The 17,760-nt window shown below is 34.9% G+C and overlaps 1 protein-coding gene across 3 annotated transcripts in view; it reads right to left on the bottom strand.

The window, feature by feature from the left end:
* The window catches only part of MMS22L (MMS22 like, DNA repair protein), a 129,503-nt gene that overhangs the window by 67,456 nt on the left and 44,287 nt on the right, over positions 1–17,760 (bottom strand). For all 3 annotated transcript variants that reach the window (XM_055329988.1, XM_055329987.1, XM_055329986.1), the window contains exon 14: positions 16,929–17,432. In XM_055329988.1, coding sequence (XP_055185963.1) covers positions 16,929–17,432 — 504 coding nt within the window. The remainder of the gene's footprint in view (positions 1–16,928; positions 17,433–17,760) is intronic.

Raw genomic sequence — 17,760 nt, forward strand, 5'->3', positions numbered from 1 at the left:
AATGAAATGAGTTCCCAGTGCCTACTAGTACTATGCTAAATGGTAAATGCAGAATAGCATCCCAAAAGATAAGACATGACTGTATTAGTCCATAGGAAATAATGGAAAGACTAAACCATGTTTTAATATCTCTAAATTAGGCAAAATGCACTTGACTTCTGGGAAATTAGATACGATTATATCTTATCAGAAAACCTCCACTGTAATGTAATTCTGAAAAAGCTGGACCATTAGTTTGACCCAAGATGCAGAATTTCTTATATTTTGGAGACCCCTTACCATTTTATGTGAATGGTCTTCAGAATATAAGACATTCCATACATACGCTGGATCAAACTAATAATCTGGGCATTTCAGAATTCAGAAAAGAATGAATTTAAACATATAAAAACTCAGAGTCTACACATTTGCTCTATGAGTGCAGGATACATTTTCATTTACACTAGAACACCTACTAGGACAGTCTTAATACACAGAAAGTATTAATTAAAAAATGCCTGAATTATATTGGGATTTCTTCTAGGAAACAAGCAAAAGAAACAAAAACAAAAACAAAAACAAAAAAAAACCCCAAAAAAAACAAACCAACTATTAATTGTGTGTGTGTGTGTATATACATATGAAACATGGTTTTAAAGATTATGGCACTTACACACATAAAATTCTTACAACTTCTAGACATCCAAAAAGAAATGTCAAATATAATATATAATATGTGATGTTCATAAAATCGATGTTTCATATATAATTTGATATGAAAAATTAATATTAAAAGACAAACAAGATTAGCTAGTGAGAAGTCATTAGAACAATTCCCATTTGGGGTGATGGGCTCTTCAAAGAAAAAGCCATTTTATGATGAATTGCTTTACTCTCCTCTGGAACTAGAAAAATAATTTTTCTTTCCATACTTTTTCCTGGAGGCCTTCCTCCCACAGCTCGTCATCATTCTATTTCAGTCTGGAGTGGTAGTTGCCTGGGCCAGGTGTACAACTGTCTTTTGTGCCTTCACTATTCTGTGCTAAACTCTCCATTTTGTGAACCCCAAATATTTATTGTTCTTGGCTAAATCCTTCATGACCCTGAAGCACATGTTCTCTGGCAGTATATCTCAAAAGCATAAAACTAAAACAAAAGCAAGAGGCACAGCTATATGTATCATTTCTGGTACAATGGTATTTACACAAACTTTTAAAAACACACTATGCAATACTACATGTTGGTTTTGGATTCTACTTTGTCATGTTAAATTATCAAAGTACACTGTCCTCAAAGGCCCACAAGTTTATATTTTATGACACACAATTTAAAAAGTGGCGGGGGGGCGGTGAGGAACATTAAGGTTTCAGAGAATGGGAACAGAAGAAAAATAAATAGATGTCAGGAGAAGGAAACGTAGAAAAATATATCAATAAACAAATCACTAAAGGCCTTCGTACATTTATAAATGGCTAAGTTACTGTTTTTTATTCTTAATAGCAGAAATATATTAAAGATGTTAAATAACTTTAAAAACTTTTGAACTACTATCTACATAAGTACAAACTACTGAAGATTGACCTCCCTTTTAATATATATGCCCTCAATTAGCGATACGGCAAAGTGCATAAATGACTTACGGCCATGTACTTTATTTTGTATATGGCAATCTCAGAGAAAATTCTGTAAGCAATGTAGAAGACTTTCAAGAACAGTCTCTTCACCAATTGTCTGTTGATCACAGTGTATTTGTTTGTATATATGCTTTACTATACTGTGGGGCATTGAGAGCAATGATCTGATTTTATGCATCTCTATTTTCCCCAACAGCAGCACAAAGTCTGTGGTAGCAGGTACTTGCTGGGCGATTCACTTAAGGTGTACTCACTGAAAAAGGCAGTCATTTCTGCTTCTTGCACAGGCACAAATTCAAGAGAGCCAAAATTCTTTAAGTCATTATACTAAAAAGGTGTGTGTGGGGAGAAACATGGCAAAGAAAGTAATTTATGCTTTATGCAAGTATAAGTTGTGCTCTTTTCATGGAATACCACTGAGCTGATTGAGAGTAGAGCTCTAAAAATTTTAATTTAAAGTGGGAAGCCTACTTGTAATATACATTCTTTTGCTTCACTTCTATGAAATCGATGGACAAGTGGTAATGATAAGAAAAGTAATCATTATTACGTACTCTGTTAGGCACTTGAGATAAATATTATCTCTCTTATTCTTCAAATCAGCTCTTTAATATCTATTATTACACACATTTTACAGATTAGAAAAATTGAGGTTCAAAGAAATTACATGACTTGTTGAAGATTAAAGTGAAAGAAAGTGTTAGAGGTAGGATTAAAATTCATGTTTGCAACTTTTTGAAAAGTACAGTAATATTTTTTACTATAAGCAAAATATATTAATGATTCCATATATGATTCACACATATTAAATAACTGATGTGGAGGTTTGGTCCACTGGTTTTGATGCTGGATGAATTAATAATTACAAAATTGAAGTACAGTTAATATCCCATTTAAATAAACTGAACCACCCAAATGTTCAACCAGGATCTTGGAAAATTAGATAGGGACAAGAGCCAAGCTGACTTAAAATGATGTGTAGTTCCTAAATATTTACTGAGGCTAAGCAAAGTAAGATCTATTACACTACGAGATACTCTGCAGCCTTATACAGGGTGTGTATGTGTGAGCATGAGCAGAGAAAGGTCTTTAATACCTCTTTCATCAAAAAATTGAAGCTGCAGAAATTTGCAAGGTATAATCTCACTTTAAGGAGGTGGTAAAAGAGGCAGTGTGCATAAGAGGAGAAACAACACCTTAACAGTTGAGAAGAATATCCTATGAAGGGTTCATAGTAGTTCCTTTTGTGGCAAGAAGGTTTAGGGAGGGAATAACTTTATTTTCCACAGAACACAATTCTGTATTATTTTATTTTTCATAGGATATGTAAATTTTAATAATATAAAAATAGAGGCATTATAAACTATCTCTCTAGGGGATTCAAATGCTTTAGATTTATAATGAAAACTTTATTTTAGATTTGATATCAACAGTAAAAAAAAAAGGGGGGGGTGGATACTTTCTGGAAATAGTAGGAAACCTATACTGACAAATGCAGGAAAATTCTTTTTTTAAGTCCTGGGAGATGAAAGTTAATTAACCCTTTTGCCTGTCATTTAACCCCAAACTCTAAAAGCTTTCTCTCAATATGTTTTCAACATATAGAACTAGTTTTATTGTATGGGGGAAAAATGCTGATTTTTCTTCTTTTAGGTTTTCAGCTAGTTAAAAATTTGCTTCTGTAGGGTGTGTGTGTGTGTGTGCATGTATAAACTTTGAATATTATTAAACCACAGCTCCCAACATTTTAAAAAGAATTGTATCTAAGGTTTTATATTTTGAACCAAATCATTTAAGAAAATATTTTCCACGTATAATCAAACATGTCCATGAAAATAAGAGCCTCATTTATAATGTTGTGAATGGCACCTTTTACAATGTGGAGTTGAGCAGTACAGAATTTACACAGCAATACCCAAGATCCCTGCCAAGATACACATAAGGAACTTCCATCACAGCTTTGTATCTAGTGGTAAAAAATTCAAAATACTGTAAATTTTCACCAATAAAAAGTCAGGTAAACTACTGTATATCCACACAATGGAGTATTACAAAGCCACCAAAAATAATGTTGTAGATGTCACTGATAAGGAAACCAACTGATGATACATGAAGTGAAAAGAGTAAGTCACTACACAATATTTAACCCTATTTTTAGTTTAAAAAATGTACATAAATAGGAAAAATGTGGAAGGATACAATAATATCAAGAGTCCTTTCAGCATGGTAAGTAACATTAAAACAAAACTTGCCTACATTTTCTAAGTTTTATAAGGAATATATAATAGCCTAATATTGATTTTTTAAAAAATATATAATTGCAGAATAAAATTCAAAAAAACAGGTCTTATAGGGTTTTTTTTTTTTTTTAAATCATCTGACTTATGGGAGAAACCTGTTCCTTCCTCCTCAACACTGAAGGGGGAGATTTATTCAGTGTAAGCTACATAATCAGGGGTGGTTTCACTTTGTATTTTTATCAGGTATCTTTCAAACTGTGCCAACACTGTGGTTGGTAGTCTGTTTTTAGATTTTGAAGATTAGTTGTTAGTAAAGTGCTGTTATTGATAAAAATACATAATTGAGAGATCAACCAGCCCAATTGCGGTCCCCTGAAAGAACACTATGCCAGGAAGAGTACACTGCGGTTTTTTTTGCCTTGGGTAGATTCACTTCATAAATGGATTAACTCTTGGTTAACTAGAAAATTCTAGAACAACCAATTTCCCAATAATGATTTTTTTAAAGCAACTTACTATTTAGTATGCTCTAAAATACCCTTTTCTTTGCATTCTACCACACTGTCAGCTTGTCACCGCCAGAATCTCAAATTCCTGGAAATTGAATACAGAGGAGGTTCTTTTCTTCCTCTCTGAACTGGTTTCCAGGAAAACTGCCGGTAGGAGGCAGCAATGACTGGCTGTGGCAACTGCAGAGGCTCTACTCTGCACAGTAGTTAGCTGCTGGCTTCATTCTTCTGTCATTATATAAGCAAGATGACACTGTTCTCTAATCCAGCCAAAGCTGATAAGTACCATCAACCTGTCACTTCCTACATTTCAAATTCTAACATCACAGCATCAAAGAGTTTTTACATTTCGATTTCTTTTGCTGGCAGCAGCCGGTAGCCTCTCATTCTCCCACGGTGTTCTAATGCTGCATTTGCACACCGGGGTTACTCCCAGACTGAATAGCAGGTCATCCCCTGCTCACTGAGCTCATCTGTGGCCCATGTGCTAGGCAATTTAGATCCAATCAGCCCTTATTTAGCTCAAGAGTAATGAGCAGCATAGTGACACAGACTTAAGCCTGACCCTCAGGACACTGCTCATCAAGCAGTAAAACTGTGACAAAATCATTCATCTTCCACCCGCTGGCAAGAAATAATACTCGCACTCACTGTATTACTTTTCAAGATTAAAAAAAAAAAAAGTCCTGAATTTTCATGATGTGAGACATTAATTTGCAGAAAGCTGAATTCCCTTAAACCCCCCTGTTGCTATGAGCTCACCAGGGGGAAATAGGCCTTAGGAGACTGAAATGGAATAAAGAAAATTGCTCCAGCTTTCTTTTCATTTTAAATAAGCCTTAAATCTGACAAGAGATATCCTAAAGAGAGAAAAATATATATCTTGTAAGGTAAAGAAGAAACAATTGAAATTAAGAGTTCCAAATGCTAGTTTCCCTCCTTATATTTGTTCTCAATTTTCTTAAAATATAAATAAATTTTGAAACAGAGCAATTACTCACCCTTCTCCACAAGGTAGATGGAGAAAGGTTAGGAATTATTCTTTACAGTCCATATGGTGGCAAAAGTAAATTCATATCATAAAACAAAAATGTACTCTGACATTTTCTAAGAAACACATCCTAAAGAAAATAACTTTAAGGTAATTACCAGAAGATGGTGAGGATAGCTAAGAATACTTAAAAACTATAATGAATCTACTTTTTACACAATTTATAGTGCTGTCTGGGGTCTTATTAATCCAAAAATAATTAAAGGGATAATTAAGAGATCAGTTTCTTCCCTTCCCTGGCATATCACATGATTAAAAAACAGGTCTAGCAGCTTATTGTACTATACTTCTTGAACGTAAATGCTTAAATTATTACTTACTTCCTCAGAGTATCTCCCTTTTATAACCTAAAGCCATGATACCAGTTTATCTCACTGAGTTTTTTTAGACTGGGTCCACTTACTGAAATCACAATTTCAGGTATTTTTACCCATTTCCACAGTTGGAAAAGAGTTAACTTTAGCGAGCCTATCACAAATAGGATTTATGGTCTTCAATATATTTATTATGACAACATGTCTTTGGTTTAAGAACAGAGCACTGTGTGGTGCCATGAAAGAGCACAGTGGCAATGTCTTCCTACAAACTCATTGCTGAATTTCATCTAAAGCTTCAAAGATCTGGGTGGTCTAAATACCTGTAGTGAACCATGGGGTTCAGACAAGGAACCATGGTGACATAAATAAGATTGGGGAAAGTAGCTTTCGCCTCACCCAACATCTTTTGATTTGTTACCATTTGCTAAAGAGAAATGTTCCAGTGCTTGGTACAGAAAATAATCATGGCACTTCTATTCCCTAAACAACTGAGCTGATCCACTTTCAAAAGAATGAAATGTTTCCTTTGCAGAGTATATTTCTTTTTTCCTTGTTCTTTCTGTTATCCCAACGTTCTTCATCCCAATTTTCGTTTCACAGTGTTAGGTTCCCACCTCTACCTTCCCTCTTTTTTCTAATTATGAGAGGTGGATTTACTGTTTCATTCCAGAAAAACGGATTTTTAGTAACTCCAAACTTTGAGAACAATGAATCAGAAAAGTCATAAAGCTCCATTCATCTATTTTTTGAAAGTAGGAATATTCTTGGGGACTATCACCTTAAAAATATAATATAAAGCTCTATTTACCTCTTATTCTTCTTGAATTTTTTAATTCTTGATAATTGGAGTTAAATATCTAGACTATAGCTGAAGATTACAAGACTAGGGGCATAGTAAATACAAAAAATAGAAGATTAAGTAAAGTGGGTAAGACTAAACTCACAGAAACTTTGAGACCTTTTCTTTACACCCAGCATTCTGAATTTTACACAGATGTGCTTTGCTATGAGTCTATTTTTTTATGTTGTGCTGGTGTCACTCAAAAGGCCCTTTCAGCCAGGAATCTTCCATCCTGGGGGATTGTCTTAAATTATTTTTTTGATTATTTCCTCACTCCATTATTTCAGTTTCCTCTTCCAAATACCTTGCTTCTGACTGAATCCAAATACAGATAATATCTACTTTTAGATTCAATGTGTTCTTGTGGACCCAAACTCAATGGAGAGTTCTCAAATTTTTCAAAAGCAAGGTAAAAGCTCAAAGGTCCACTCACACCACTTATTTCCATATCTCAGTGGAAGAACAGTTTGGTGGTAACTATTGAATTGACAAAATAAAATAATAAAAGCAGCCCAAAAACTTTAGCTACACTAGACACAAATTTTATTTTTCAATAAGACCAAAACCTTTTTAATTAACTGAGAAGAATGGACTCTTGTCATCCCCCTGGAGGTCCCTTCTGCCCACTGGGTGCTTAGAGGCAATAAACATGGAGGTGAAATACAGATTAAGCATTAAATCCATAGCCTTGCTGTACAATTACTGTCATCTACTTTCAAGTGGATACTGGCAAAAATTATTAGATAAGCAAGTAAAAGTTGAGGACAAGTATAAATTATTATCAAATAATGCTGAATGACTAAAATAGTAAAATACGAAATGGTAAAAAAGGTGATGGTTTTAATAAACACTTACCTAAGTAACTTTCTCTCTATTCTCAGTCTGTCTTTCACATAATAAATACATGAGTACGTGCTGCCATACATGTGCATTTAAATAATTTACTGATGTACCCCAAGTGCCTGTAATAATGTCTACTACCATAGTGGGCATTCATAAATATCAGTTGTTTTTTTGAAAAATAATTTGTTTAATGAATATGTATCCTCTGTTAAAAATAATTATAACACAAGGTAGAAAGCACTAAAGAAATTTAGAGATCAAATGTTAAGGAAGTTCAAAGGGGAGAGAAATTATTCAAGACTAGGAACTCATGGACAAGCATACATTTCAAGAGGAGCTTATAGGAAAGGATAATACTGTCTATACAAAAAGAAGAAAAGATAAAGAAAACAAACATGTACTGACAGATTATGGCTCATGTTCTGAAGAGGTGGAGCATCTAAGTCAGCGCTGTCCACAATGTCTTCTGCTCTCCACCTTAGTAGCCACTACAACTACGTATAGCTCCTGAGGACTTGCTATATTCCTAGCGTCATGGAGGAATTGAATTTTTCATATTATATTCGTCGACTTACATTGTCACATAAAGTTAGCATGTGTGGACAGCCGAGATCTAAGCAAAAATTCATAGAAATCTTGTAATGTGGGTATTATTTTGCAAAGATGCAACTGAAGTTTAGAAAAGGTTAAGTAACTTCCTACGTTTACACTGTTGGTTAAGTGGAGGAGGGGTGATTTGAACTCAAGCTCCTGCTTTATACATTGCACTGCAAAGCAGTCATAACTCTCAGACACTATAAAGGCTTCCTTAAGAAGCAGAAAAAAAGCACAGGGGCACCTAGCTGGCTCAGTAGGTAGAGCATGCAACTCTTGATCTTGGGGTCATGAATTTAAGCTCCACACTGGGTGAAGAAGATCATTTAAATAAATAAATATTTAAAAAAAGAAGCAGCAGCAGAAGAAAAGTACAATTTGTTGTTGTGGAATTGTCCATTACTGCCTAGAATTCTGGCTTCTCCTAAATATGACGCTCATGTATGATATTTTCTGATTCCATCTACAATTCTGATCCACTTACTAGTAACTTCTGAAACTCTTTACCCTTCCCCAAAATCCCTCTAAATAAATCATTTGTCATATTTTTATTTTCCTGTACTGTTACTCTATCTCTATGCCTACTGTGACCAGCACTGACCATTTCGGACTTCTGAACTTGACAATTCCATTCACTATCGAGATTTTTTTTTTTAAGATTTTATTTATTTATTCATGAGAGAGAGAGAGAGAGAGAGAGAGGCGCAGAGACACAGGCAGAGGGAGAAGCAGGCTCCATGCAGGGAGCCGGACGTGGGACTCGATCCTGGGTCTCCAGGATTAGGCCCTGGGCTGAAGGCGGGGCTAAACCGCTGAGCCACCAGGGCTGCCCCACTACCTAGATTTAACCCCTCTTTTATCATTATCAGCTCACTTCAGCTTATTCAGTACTGAGATTTGGCTCTACTGCCCTGGCCATGTTCTGGCCTGAACCTTCAACTGGTTCTGACAGGAAAATATAAATAAAAGTAAGAAAGATTTGGAGATTTTTTCAGAATGAGTAGTTCCATCTAAGTAAGGGGAATCACAAGAAAAAGTGGCAAACACAGAAAATCCACCTGTGGGAGACTTTGAAGACCATGATAAGGATTGGGAAGTTTTCCATGTTCATCTGGATGTCAGTCACTAACTAGTAAAACACAGAATGACATAGGTAGATTTGTTCTCTAAGACAAACGTAGAAGAAAATATGAGATGAGCACAACCAACATAAGGCAAAATAAACAGGACTTCATTAAAATTTTAAAAAAAATTATGCTGCAAACGACAACATCAAGAATGGAAGAAAATAATTGCAAGCCATAAATCTGATGAAGGACTTGTATCTAGGGCATATAAAAAATTCTTTATAGTTCACTAATAAAAAGGCAACCCAATTTAATGGGCAGAGGATCCAAATAGACATTTCTCCAAATGTGCATAGTAGGCACATTATCAATAAGCACATGAAAAATACATAAGCAACATCATCAGCCACCAGAAATGCAAATCAAAACCTCAGTGAGATACTACCTTACACACGCTGATCAGAAAGACACTGAGCAACAAGTGTTGGTGCGGATGTGGAGAAATTTCAGTCCTTAAGCCCTATAGGCGGGAATATAAAATGGTACACTGGAAACAGTTCAGTATTTTCTCAAAAGGTTAAATGTAGTTATCACATCACCCAGCAATTTTACTCTTAAGTATATACCCAAGAGAAATAAAAACACAAAAACTTGTGCATGAGTGTTCATAGCAACATTATCCATAAAAACCAAAAAGTGGGAACAACCTAATGACCATCAACAGATGAACGGATAAATAAATGTGAATACAATGGATTATTTGGTAATAAAAGGGAATAAAGTACTGATACATGTGACAATATGGATACAATTTAAGATCATTATTCTAACTGAAAGAAATTAGTCACAAAAGATTACCCATTGGATGGTATCATTTTTACAAAAAGTCCAGAATAAGCAAATCTATGGAGACATCCAGTAAATTAGTGGTTGCTAGGGATGGAGGTTGGATAGGGGAAAATGGAGAGTGACTGCCAATGGGTATAGTGTTTCCTTCCGAGGTGACAAACTGTTCTGAAATTGTGGTGATGATTGTACCACTCTATGAGTATATGGAAACTATTAATTGTATGGTATATGTGAATTACATCTTCATAAAGCTGCCCAATATGTGAATTATGTAAGCAACATATCTAATAAAGTTGTTTAAAACAAAAGATGGTCTGAGGAGGGAAGGCATCAGAGGCAGGGGCAGTAGGTAAACATTATTAATGGTCTAAAAATGGAAGAAATGGTAGCGAGAATAAAGAAGGAATGATAGAAAAGATATCCTTTTTTTATTTTTTAAATTTTTTTTAATTTTTTTTTTATTTATTTATGATAGTCACAGAGAGAGAGAGAGGCAGAGACACAGGCAGAGGGAGAAGCAGGCTCCATGCACTGGAAGCCCGATGTGGGATTCGATCCCAGGTCTCCAGGATCGTGCCCTGGGCCAAAGGCAGGTGCCAAACCGCTGCGCCACCCAGGGATCCCAAAAGATATCCTTTAAAGAAAACATTAAAAAAATTCTATCAACTGGGTATATAGAAAAAGGAAAGACATACTTATATGTCACATTTCTACCTTAAAAAATCACTTTTCGGAGCATCTGGGTGGCTGAGCATCTGTCTTTGGCTCAGGTCATGATCTGGAGGTCTTGGGATTGAATCCCACGTCAGGCTTCTTGGAGAGAGCCTGCTTCTCCCTCTGCCTATGTCTCTGCCTCTCTCGGTGTGTCTCTCATGAATAAATGAAATCTTAAAAAAAAAATCACTTTTCTTTTTCTACAGCAGCTTCTTAGCATCTATCTAAGACACACAGAATCACAATTTCAAACTCTAGAATTGTAAGGCAATGTTTTTGTTCCCTACAATGTAGGCTTTGTTTTTAAACAATCTGATTCATTCACACATCCAAAAGCACTTACTGAATGGCTACTATGTTAAAGGTACAATATTAGGAAATGAATTAAGAACAATCCAAGATAAGCGTACACACACACACACACACACACACACATCAACTGAGGTTGCCAGGCTTAAAGTGTAGCAGAAAGAAATGATTATGAGTTCTTTTGAAAATAACAGTAATGACAATACTACTATTTACTGAACACTTACTAATATGCCAGGCACTGTGCCAACAACTTTATATTCGTTATTACACCCAATCCTCAATAAAACCTAGTAAAGTATATCCTATTATCCTCATTCTACCAATAAAGCTGAGATTTGAACACTTAAGTTTTTCCTTAAAATATTTAAAAAATTATTTTGTACTTATGTAAGGAGAATTCATGTGTATATAACAGAAGTATAGCTGGAGACTAAATAACCCAAATATTAATTCATATATATGAAAAATTAAGTAGATAATCTATGTTTTAACAAAACAAAAAGTGCACAAACATCTCCAAGTTTTTTTTTAACATCACTAAGTTAATAAAGGGAGTAGTTTATATAACCGCATGAACTTATAAAATATGTAATATGGAAATGCTACAGTAACCATGTTTTGCAAAATTCAAGCCTAGTAAACAGTACATAGGTCAAAAGAGTAATTCACAATATACATGTAAAATTTCAGTTGAAAGATAAATAAGATATTTAATAATGGAAAGAAGTCTTTAACATTTCATATATTCTAAAAATACTAAGATTTTCACAACTTTCCCTTAGATATGCTTGCTTTCTCTGAAGCAAGCAAAACTGGTAGATGGATCACTTCTAGTGAGTAACATAACTGTTTGATTTTTCAAATAAAAACTGGAAATACAGTTTTCCCTGAAACATACTCATGTGCTCCCTCTCCCAAATTATTATAACACTGCCAAAAATTTGCATCAAATCATACACACAGGCCGTAACCCATTCATACTAATGGAACACCCAATAACAAAACAAGGAAAAGGCCTGCATGCTGTCCAAAGCATCCTTTCTATTTCTGCTGAAAAATTATGTAAAGTTTCTGGCATACAGCAGGCCCTCTTAACATTTCCTCTTGTACAACCTCCTTCCCTACCTAGAAAACCCTCAGTTTTCTCACTGAAGATTTAAAAAATTTTGTGTGTAGTATAAATGATACCACACTAATAAAAGTTAAAATAACTAGAACCATTCAGCAAGAAGAATATTTGTGGTGAATAATAAACACAGTTCTGTGCATATGCATGCACACACACACCTCCATCCGAAATGTCAAAACTGAGATATGATAAATGGATGAACTTCTAGGCTCACTGGAAAAGAAGAAAAGGGAGTTAAAAATATATGTATTTTCAAAACGTATTTTGAAGCCAGGTAAAAAAAGTCTTAATCTTTTAGAGATATGTACTTCAGCACATAGAATATCAAAAAGAAGCCAATCGTTCCTTCTGAATTATTTCATAGTCCCAGTATTTAACATTTTAGGCAAGTTTTCAACTGCCTTTCAGACTTCTTTTGAAACTAGTCTCTTGGGATCCCTGGGTGGCGCAGCGGTTTGGCGCCTGCCTTTGGCCCAGGGCGCGATCCTGGAGACCCGGGATCGAATCCCACGTCGGGCTCCCGGTGCATGGAGCCTGCTTCTCCCTCCGCCTGTCTCTGCCTCTGTCTCTCTCTCTGTGACTATCATAAGTTAAAAAAAAAAAAAAAAAAAAAAAAAAAAACAATGAAACTAGTCTCGTTTAATACAAAATAGGATGTCAGTTGATCAATATCCATTTGGCTTAAATTCATAAGTCCACAACCTCCCTTAAGTGGTAGAACAAACAGGTACAAAGCTTGAAAATTTATTGTTTCTTTTTAAACTCCAAATGATATTTGCAGATGCCAAAAGGCATTTTGAAATCACTCACCCTTACTTCAGTAAAAATGAAAAGGGGGATGGAAGGAGGGAGAATCTCATGAGGCCTTGTATGTCAAGTTTTTGCCCAGAGCTAATTTTCATAGCTGTGTTATAAAACGCTGAAAACGGAGGTTTATAATGGAAATGCTGACAGACCCTTAACTATAGCAGCATGAATGGATATAATTAAAGAAAAGCTTTTGGCTACACCTAACTCCACAAATGAAAGCTGCCATTTTTATATTAACCTCAAATAACAGCAAGTGAGAACTAGAAATGTGATTCCAGAAAGGTAATGTGAAATGTTAAAGATGACTGCTAAAGCTGTTTGACATTCCGAGTTTTAAACATGGAGGCATTTAGTTAACATAACCAAGTCAGTATTTTCATAATGCTACTTAATCAGCAATAAAGAATGCTCTGGTGAGCCATCAGCTCCAGTTAGCAGAAAGTGGCATATGAAGTTATTATTTCTTAACAGCCTAGAGGGAGCCGCTTCTCCCTTTAATCAGTAATCTTAGTTCCTTCCTACCTATAATTTCTCTGTCATAGAGTTATAAAACTATTACCCAGTTCAACATACACACTCACACATCCTACACACACATTTATGCAAGGACTGGTACCTTATTCCCACCTGAATTTGAAAACAGAAGAGATTGCTAAGGTAAAGTATTTCATTCTTTCTCTTGTCAGGGATGCAGCCAGGAATAAATATCATCAATCTATGTAACCCATCTTCCTTATCTAAACCAAAATTCAAAGAATTTAGCTTTGTTCTTAAAAGGAAAAAAAAAAAAAAGCCTATGTTTTAGTCTTCATCAACTATCCAAAATGCTTTTGAACTTTTTAAATAATATTAAAATACTAGTATAGCATTCCTAAGAGGCTCCTATGAAAAGATCCTCAAAGACCTCCCAGATTTTGGGCTAAGAAATTAGGAACACATTTCTATGATCGAATATCTAAAGGACTTTTTCTTGTGTTAACCTCCTCTCTGCCTCCCTTTCTTCTCTCTTTCTTTGTAAGGTAACAATCTCAAACGATATCTGGGGTTCTTCCCCAAAAGATCCCAAACTAAAAGCCAGTCTGTCTTAAGGACAAAATAAGTTAGTAAATGAATATGAAAGAAAAAAAAATTCTTACTTTATTACTTTTATTTCTATTTCAAGTCTCTTCAATTTTCAAAATTAAGCCCCATTCTCCTATTACCATGAATATTTTAACAAATTTCTGCATTTAATTTCTTAACTGAGAATGTATAGTTTCTAAATACACTCCATGCCCTAATCTAAACATGAGATTAGGGAGAGTAAAAACGGCACATAAAATTTTTTTGGTAAGAAAATCTGGTAATATCTATCTACATTTAAATGTATAGATACCAATTCATTTTTAGAAATCAATCTAAAGATATATTTCCCCAAGTACACAGAGAAGGCACACATGAAGATATTAAATAAAGCTGTTTACAATAAGATAAAATGGTAAACAATATAAATTCCCATTATTAGGGTACTGGTTAAATAAAGTTTGGTATAACCATATAATGAAATTCTAAGTCTAGCCATTAGAAAGAATTAGATAGGTTCTCATACACTAACAAGGAAAGCTGCCTAGGAAATATTAAGTGAAAAAATGGAAGTTGTAGAATATCATGTTTTGTTTTTTTCGGCCTATAAATGAGAAAAAAAATCTAGAAGATTCTATGAGAAACCACTGCATGTCTATGGACTAAAACTAAAGAATGTTTTTTTCTTTTTTTAAAGATTTATTTTTGGGGTAGGAGGAGAAAGCATACGTGCACAGACATGTGCATGCAAGTGCGGGGGGAGAGGGAGGGAGAGAGGGAGAGAATCTCAAGCTAACTCTCTGCTGAGCACTGATCCAGACTGGGGCTTGGTACCAGGACCCATGAGATCATGACATCAGCCAAAATCATGAGCTGGACACTTACCACCTGAGCCACCAGATGCCCCTAAAGCAATGTTTTCCAACCTTAGCACCAAAGAGGTTGGACCAGATAATTCGTTCTGGCATGGGCTGTTCTGTACATTGTTAAGATGCCAGTAGCACTCCCTGACCAAGTTGTTAGAATCAAAAACTTCTCCATACACTGGCAAAAGTCCCCTGGGGGAGAAACTCATCCTTAGTTGAGAACCAGTGAGCTAGAGAATGAAAGAATAAAGGTCAGGAGAGAAACTTTTACTTGTCACCTTATACCTCATTTATTTTTTTCACCATGAAAAATATATAACATCTGCAATTAACAACCAAAAGATTTCCCATAATTTCTCACTTGAAAATTAAAACAGTATTTGTAAGATATAAATCTGTCTTAAAAACAAAACAAAACAAAACAAAACCAAATCCTAGGTAAGAAGAAATAAAATCGTGAAAGTGTTTGAAAAGGAATGTCCATTTTCAATAGAGAAAGCAGAAAAATACATGGGTTCTCTCACTTAGTTTCCATGACTGCTTCTTCCAAAGATGCTCATACTGTTAGCTTCATTTTCTACTCCTTTGCCCACAAATTTAGGAGTTGTAGCTCCTCATTACCGGCATGGTTTAGAACAGATCCCTCCTTCCTCCTTGTTTTGTATATTCAGATAAATATAAACAAATAAAAAATGGTACTAGAATATGGAAATTTCCAATTTTGCCCAAGAAAAACACAGGGAAATACTATTAACATTTATTTAAAAATTAAACAAACAAAATGAATTTAGCAGTTGGGAAAGTATAATCTCTGCTAATAAGCTCTACTAGATGAAAAACAAATGTGGTTCATGGAGAAGATCCAGAATTTGTAGAAGCTTCTTCTAATGAGGCTGGTTATTTATTCATTCACTTATCTATCCATCTACCTGAAAATGTGAGAGCTTTAAAAGTCTTGCTTTTATACAGCTCACACTGGGGGATAAAGGGTGACTATGTGATCAAGAATTTTGGCTGTTTATTTTTTAATTATTTTTAAGATTTTTATTTATTTATTTTTAGCTAAACCTCTAGAATTTAAACTGATGGGAGCAGGCAAACATTAAAAATAATATCTAATGAGGAGTGAAAACCTACAGATTAATCAGTATGAATGCAGAACCCAACATAAGGCAAATTAAGTAAATTAGTAATAAATAGAATAGGTAATGAATAAATTCCCCAAATTTGAAAACTTTGTCAAGCTTACTACCCTTGGATAACCAGATGCTAACTTTTGTAAAGTGGTATTAAGAAGGGAGCAGTCTCTTCATTAACTTTAGACATGGTCTCAAAAAATCAAATTTCCACACATAACTTTTATACAACTTTTCTGTGATAGTGACTGACTACACTGAGTAGTAGTATCTAACTTCTTAAGAACATGTACTTAAAGATAAAACTTATTAAAAGGGGCCTTAAAAGCAATGAATATCATAACCACTATTCTTACCCATTATTATTTGGGTCTGAGTATATCGATATTTGCATAATTTAAGTGGATCTGAAAACATTAAGTCTTACATGAGTGACTGGTATTATAAATAGAACAATCTTATTTTAATCTCAGAAAAAATGTTTCAGCTGGAAATATTGCATGCAGTTGAGGCTATAACTGCATAACTGCAGCAAAATAATTTAAAGAAACTTACCTTTTTTTTTTTAAAAAAAAAATGGTACAGCGTGGTCAAAATCTCCTTATCTACATGTTTCACTAGAAGCCACCTCAGTTTTGAGCTCATGGTCTTGCTTAGAATATCTGAAACATTCCTGGATAATAATACTCTTTTAGGAGAGGTAGAAAGGGAAGGCGGGGTGAAGACCCATTGTCCTGGGACTGCACTCGAGGTGCTCTGCATTTAGTTTTATATGTTTGCATGTAAGCTTTCTTTTTAAAGAACTACTATTTGAAAGAATAGTTTGAAAACTACTGATTTATGCCATTGTAGCAGTAAAACCAACTCCTCTCTCCATTGGATTTCATGGGTTGGCAAAATGAAAGCTTTAAAATAGAATCAACATAGGTGATGACACAATAAGTCAATGAATTAGTATATTATTGGAAAACATACCTGATTCTGGCCAGAACAGCTTGTAGAAAGCTCAGTACTATCCTAAGTTCAGATTCTTGACAAGCTCGCAGCAGCATACTAAATCCATCATTAAGCAGTTTTTCATGTGAAGAATGTAAGCAATGACTAGTCTCAAATATTTCTTGAACACCATCAATATAGATGGAAAGAAGTGTCCAGAGAGTCTGTCTTTGTCCCATTTCATCATTCTTAGATACCAAGAATTCCTTTGCTTTCTCTCGGAAAGCACCTGAAAATTTCTCAGCCAAAACACCAATGTCCAGATTTTTCTGGGTATACATCAAGAGGAAGGCCATTTGACCCTTCCAAATGAGGGAAGATGTTACAAAGGAAGGCTTGAGGAAATTTAGGAGGCCTAAAACATGACTTGCTACATCTTCCACCTCTGCAACAGCTGCTAACAGCAGAAAAAGACTGAAGAAGTTCTGAAGACCAACCTCTGTCAGTTCTTCCATTCTTTTTTGATGGAATTTGGAATATATTCTGTAAAACATTAAAAAAAATTACTTTTATAAAATTTTCATTCACAAATATTCATCTTTTAACATAACATTTCACTCAGGGCACCTGGGTGGCTCAGTTGGTTAGGGGTCTGCTTTTGGCTCAGGTCATGATCTCAGGATCCTGGGATTGAGTCCCATGTCAGGGTCTCTGCTCAGCAGGGCATCTGCTTTACCCTCTCCCTCTTTGTTCTCTCCTCCAAAAATAATAATAAAAAAAAAATCTTTAAAATAACATTTCACTCAATACTCATGACAATCTCATTACTTTAAATTTAGCTAATTCTTCATTATGCTGCTGCCATGTCCTT

The sequence above is a fragment of the Nyctereutes procyonoides genome, unplaced genomic scaffold (genome assembly GCF_905146905.1).
Source record: "Nyctereutes procyonoides isolate TBG_1078 unplaced genomic scaffold, NYPRO_anot_genome, whole genome shotgun sequence".
In the NCBI taxonomy this organism is placed as follows: domain Eukaryota; kingdom Metazoa; phylum Chordata; class Mammalia; order Carnivora; family Canidae; genus Nyctereutes; species Nyctereutes procyonoides.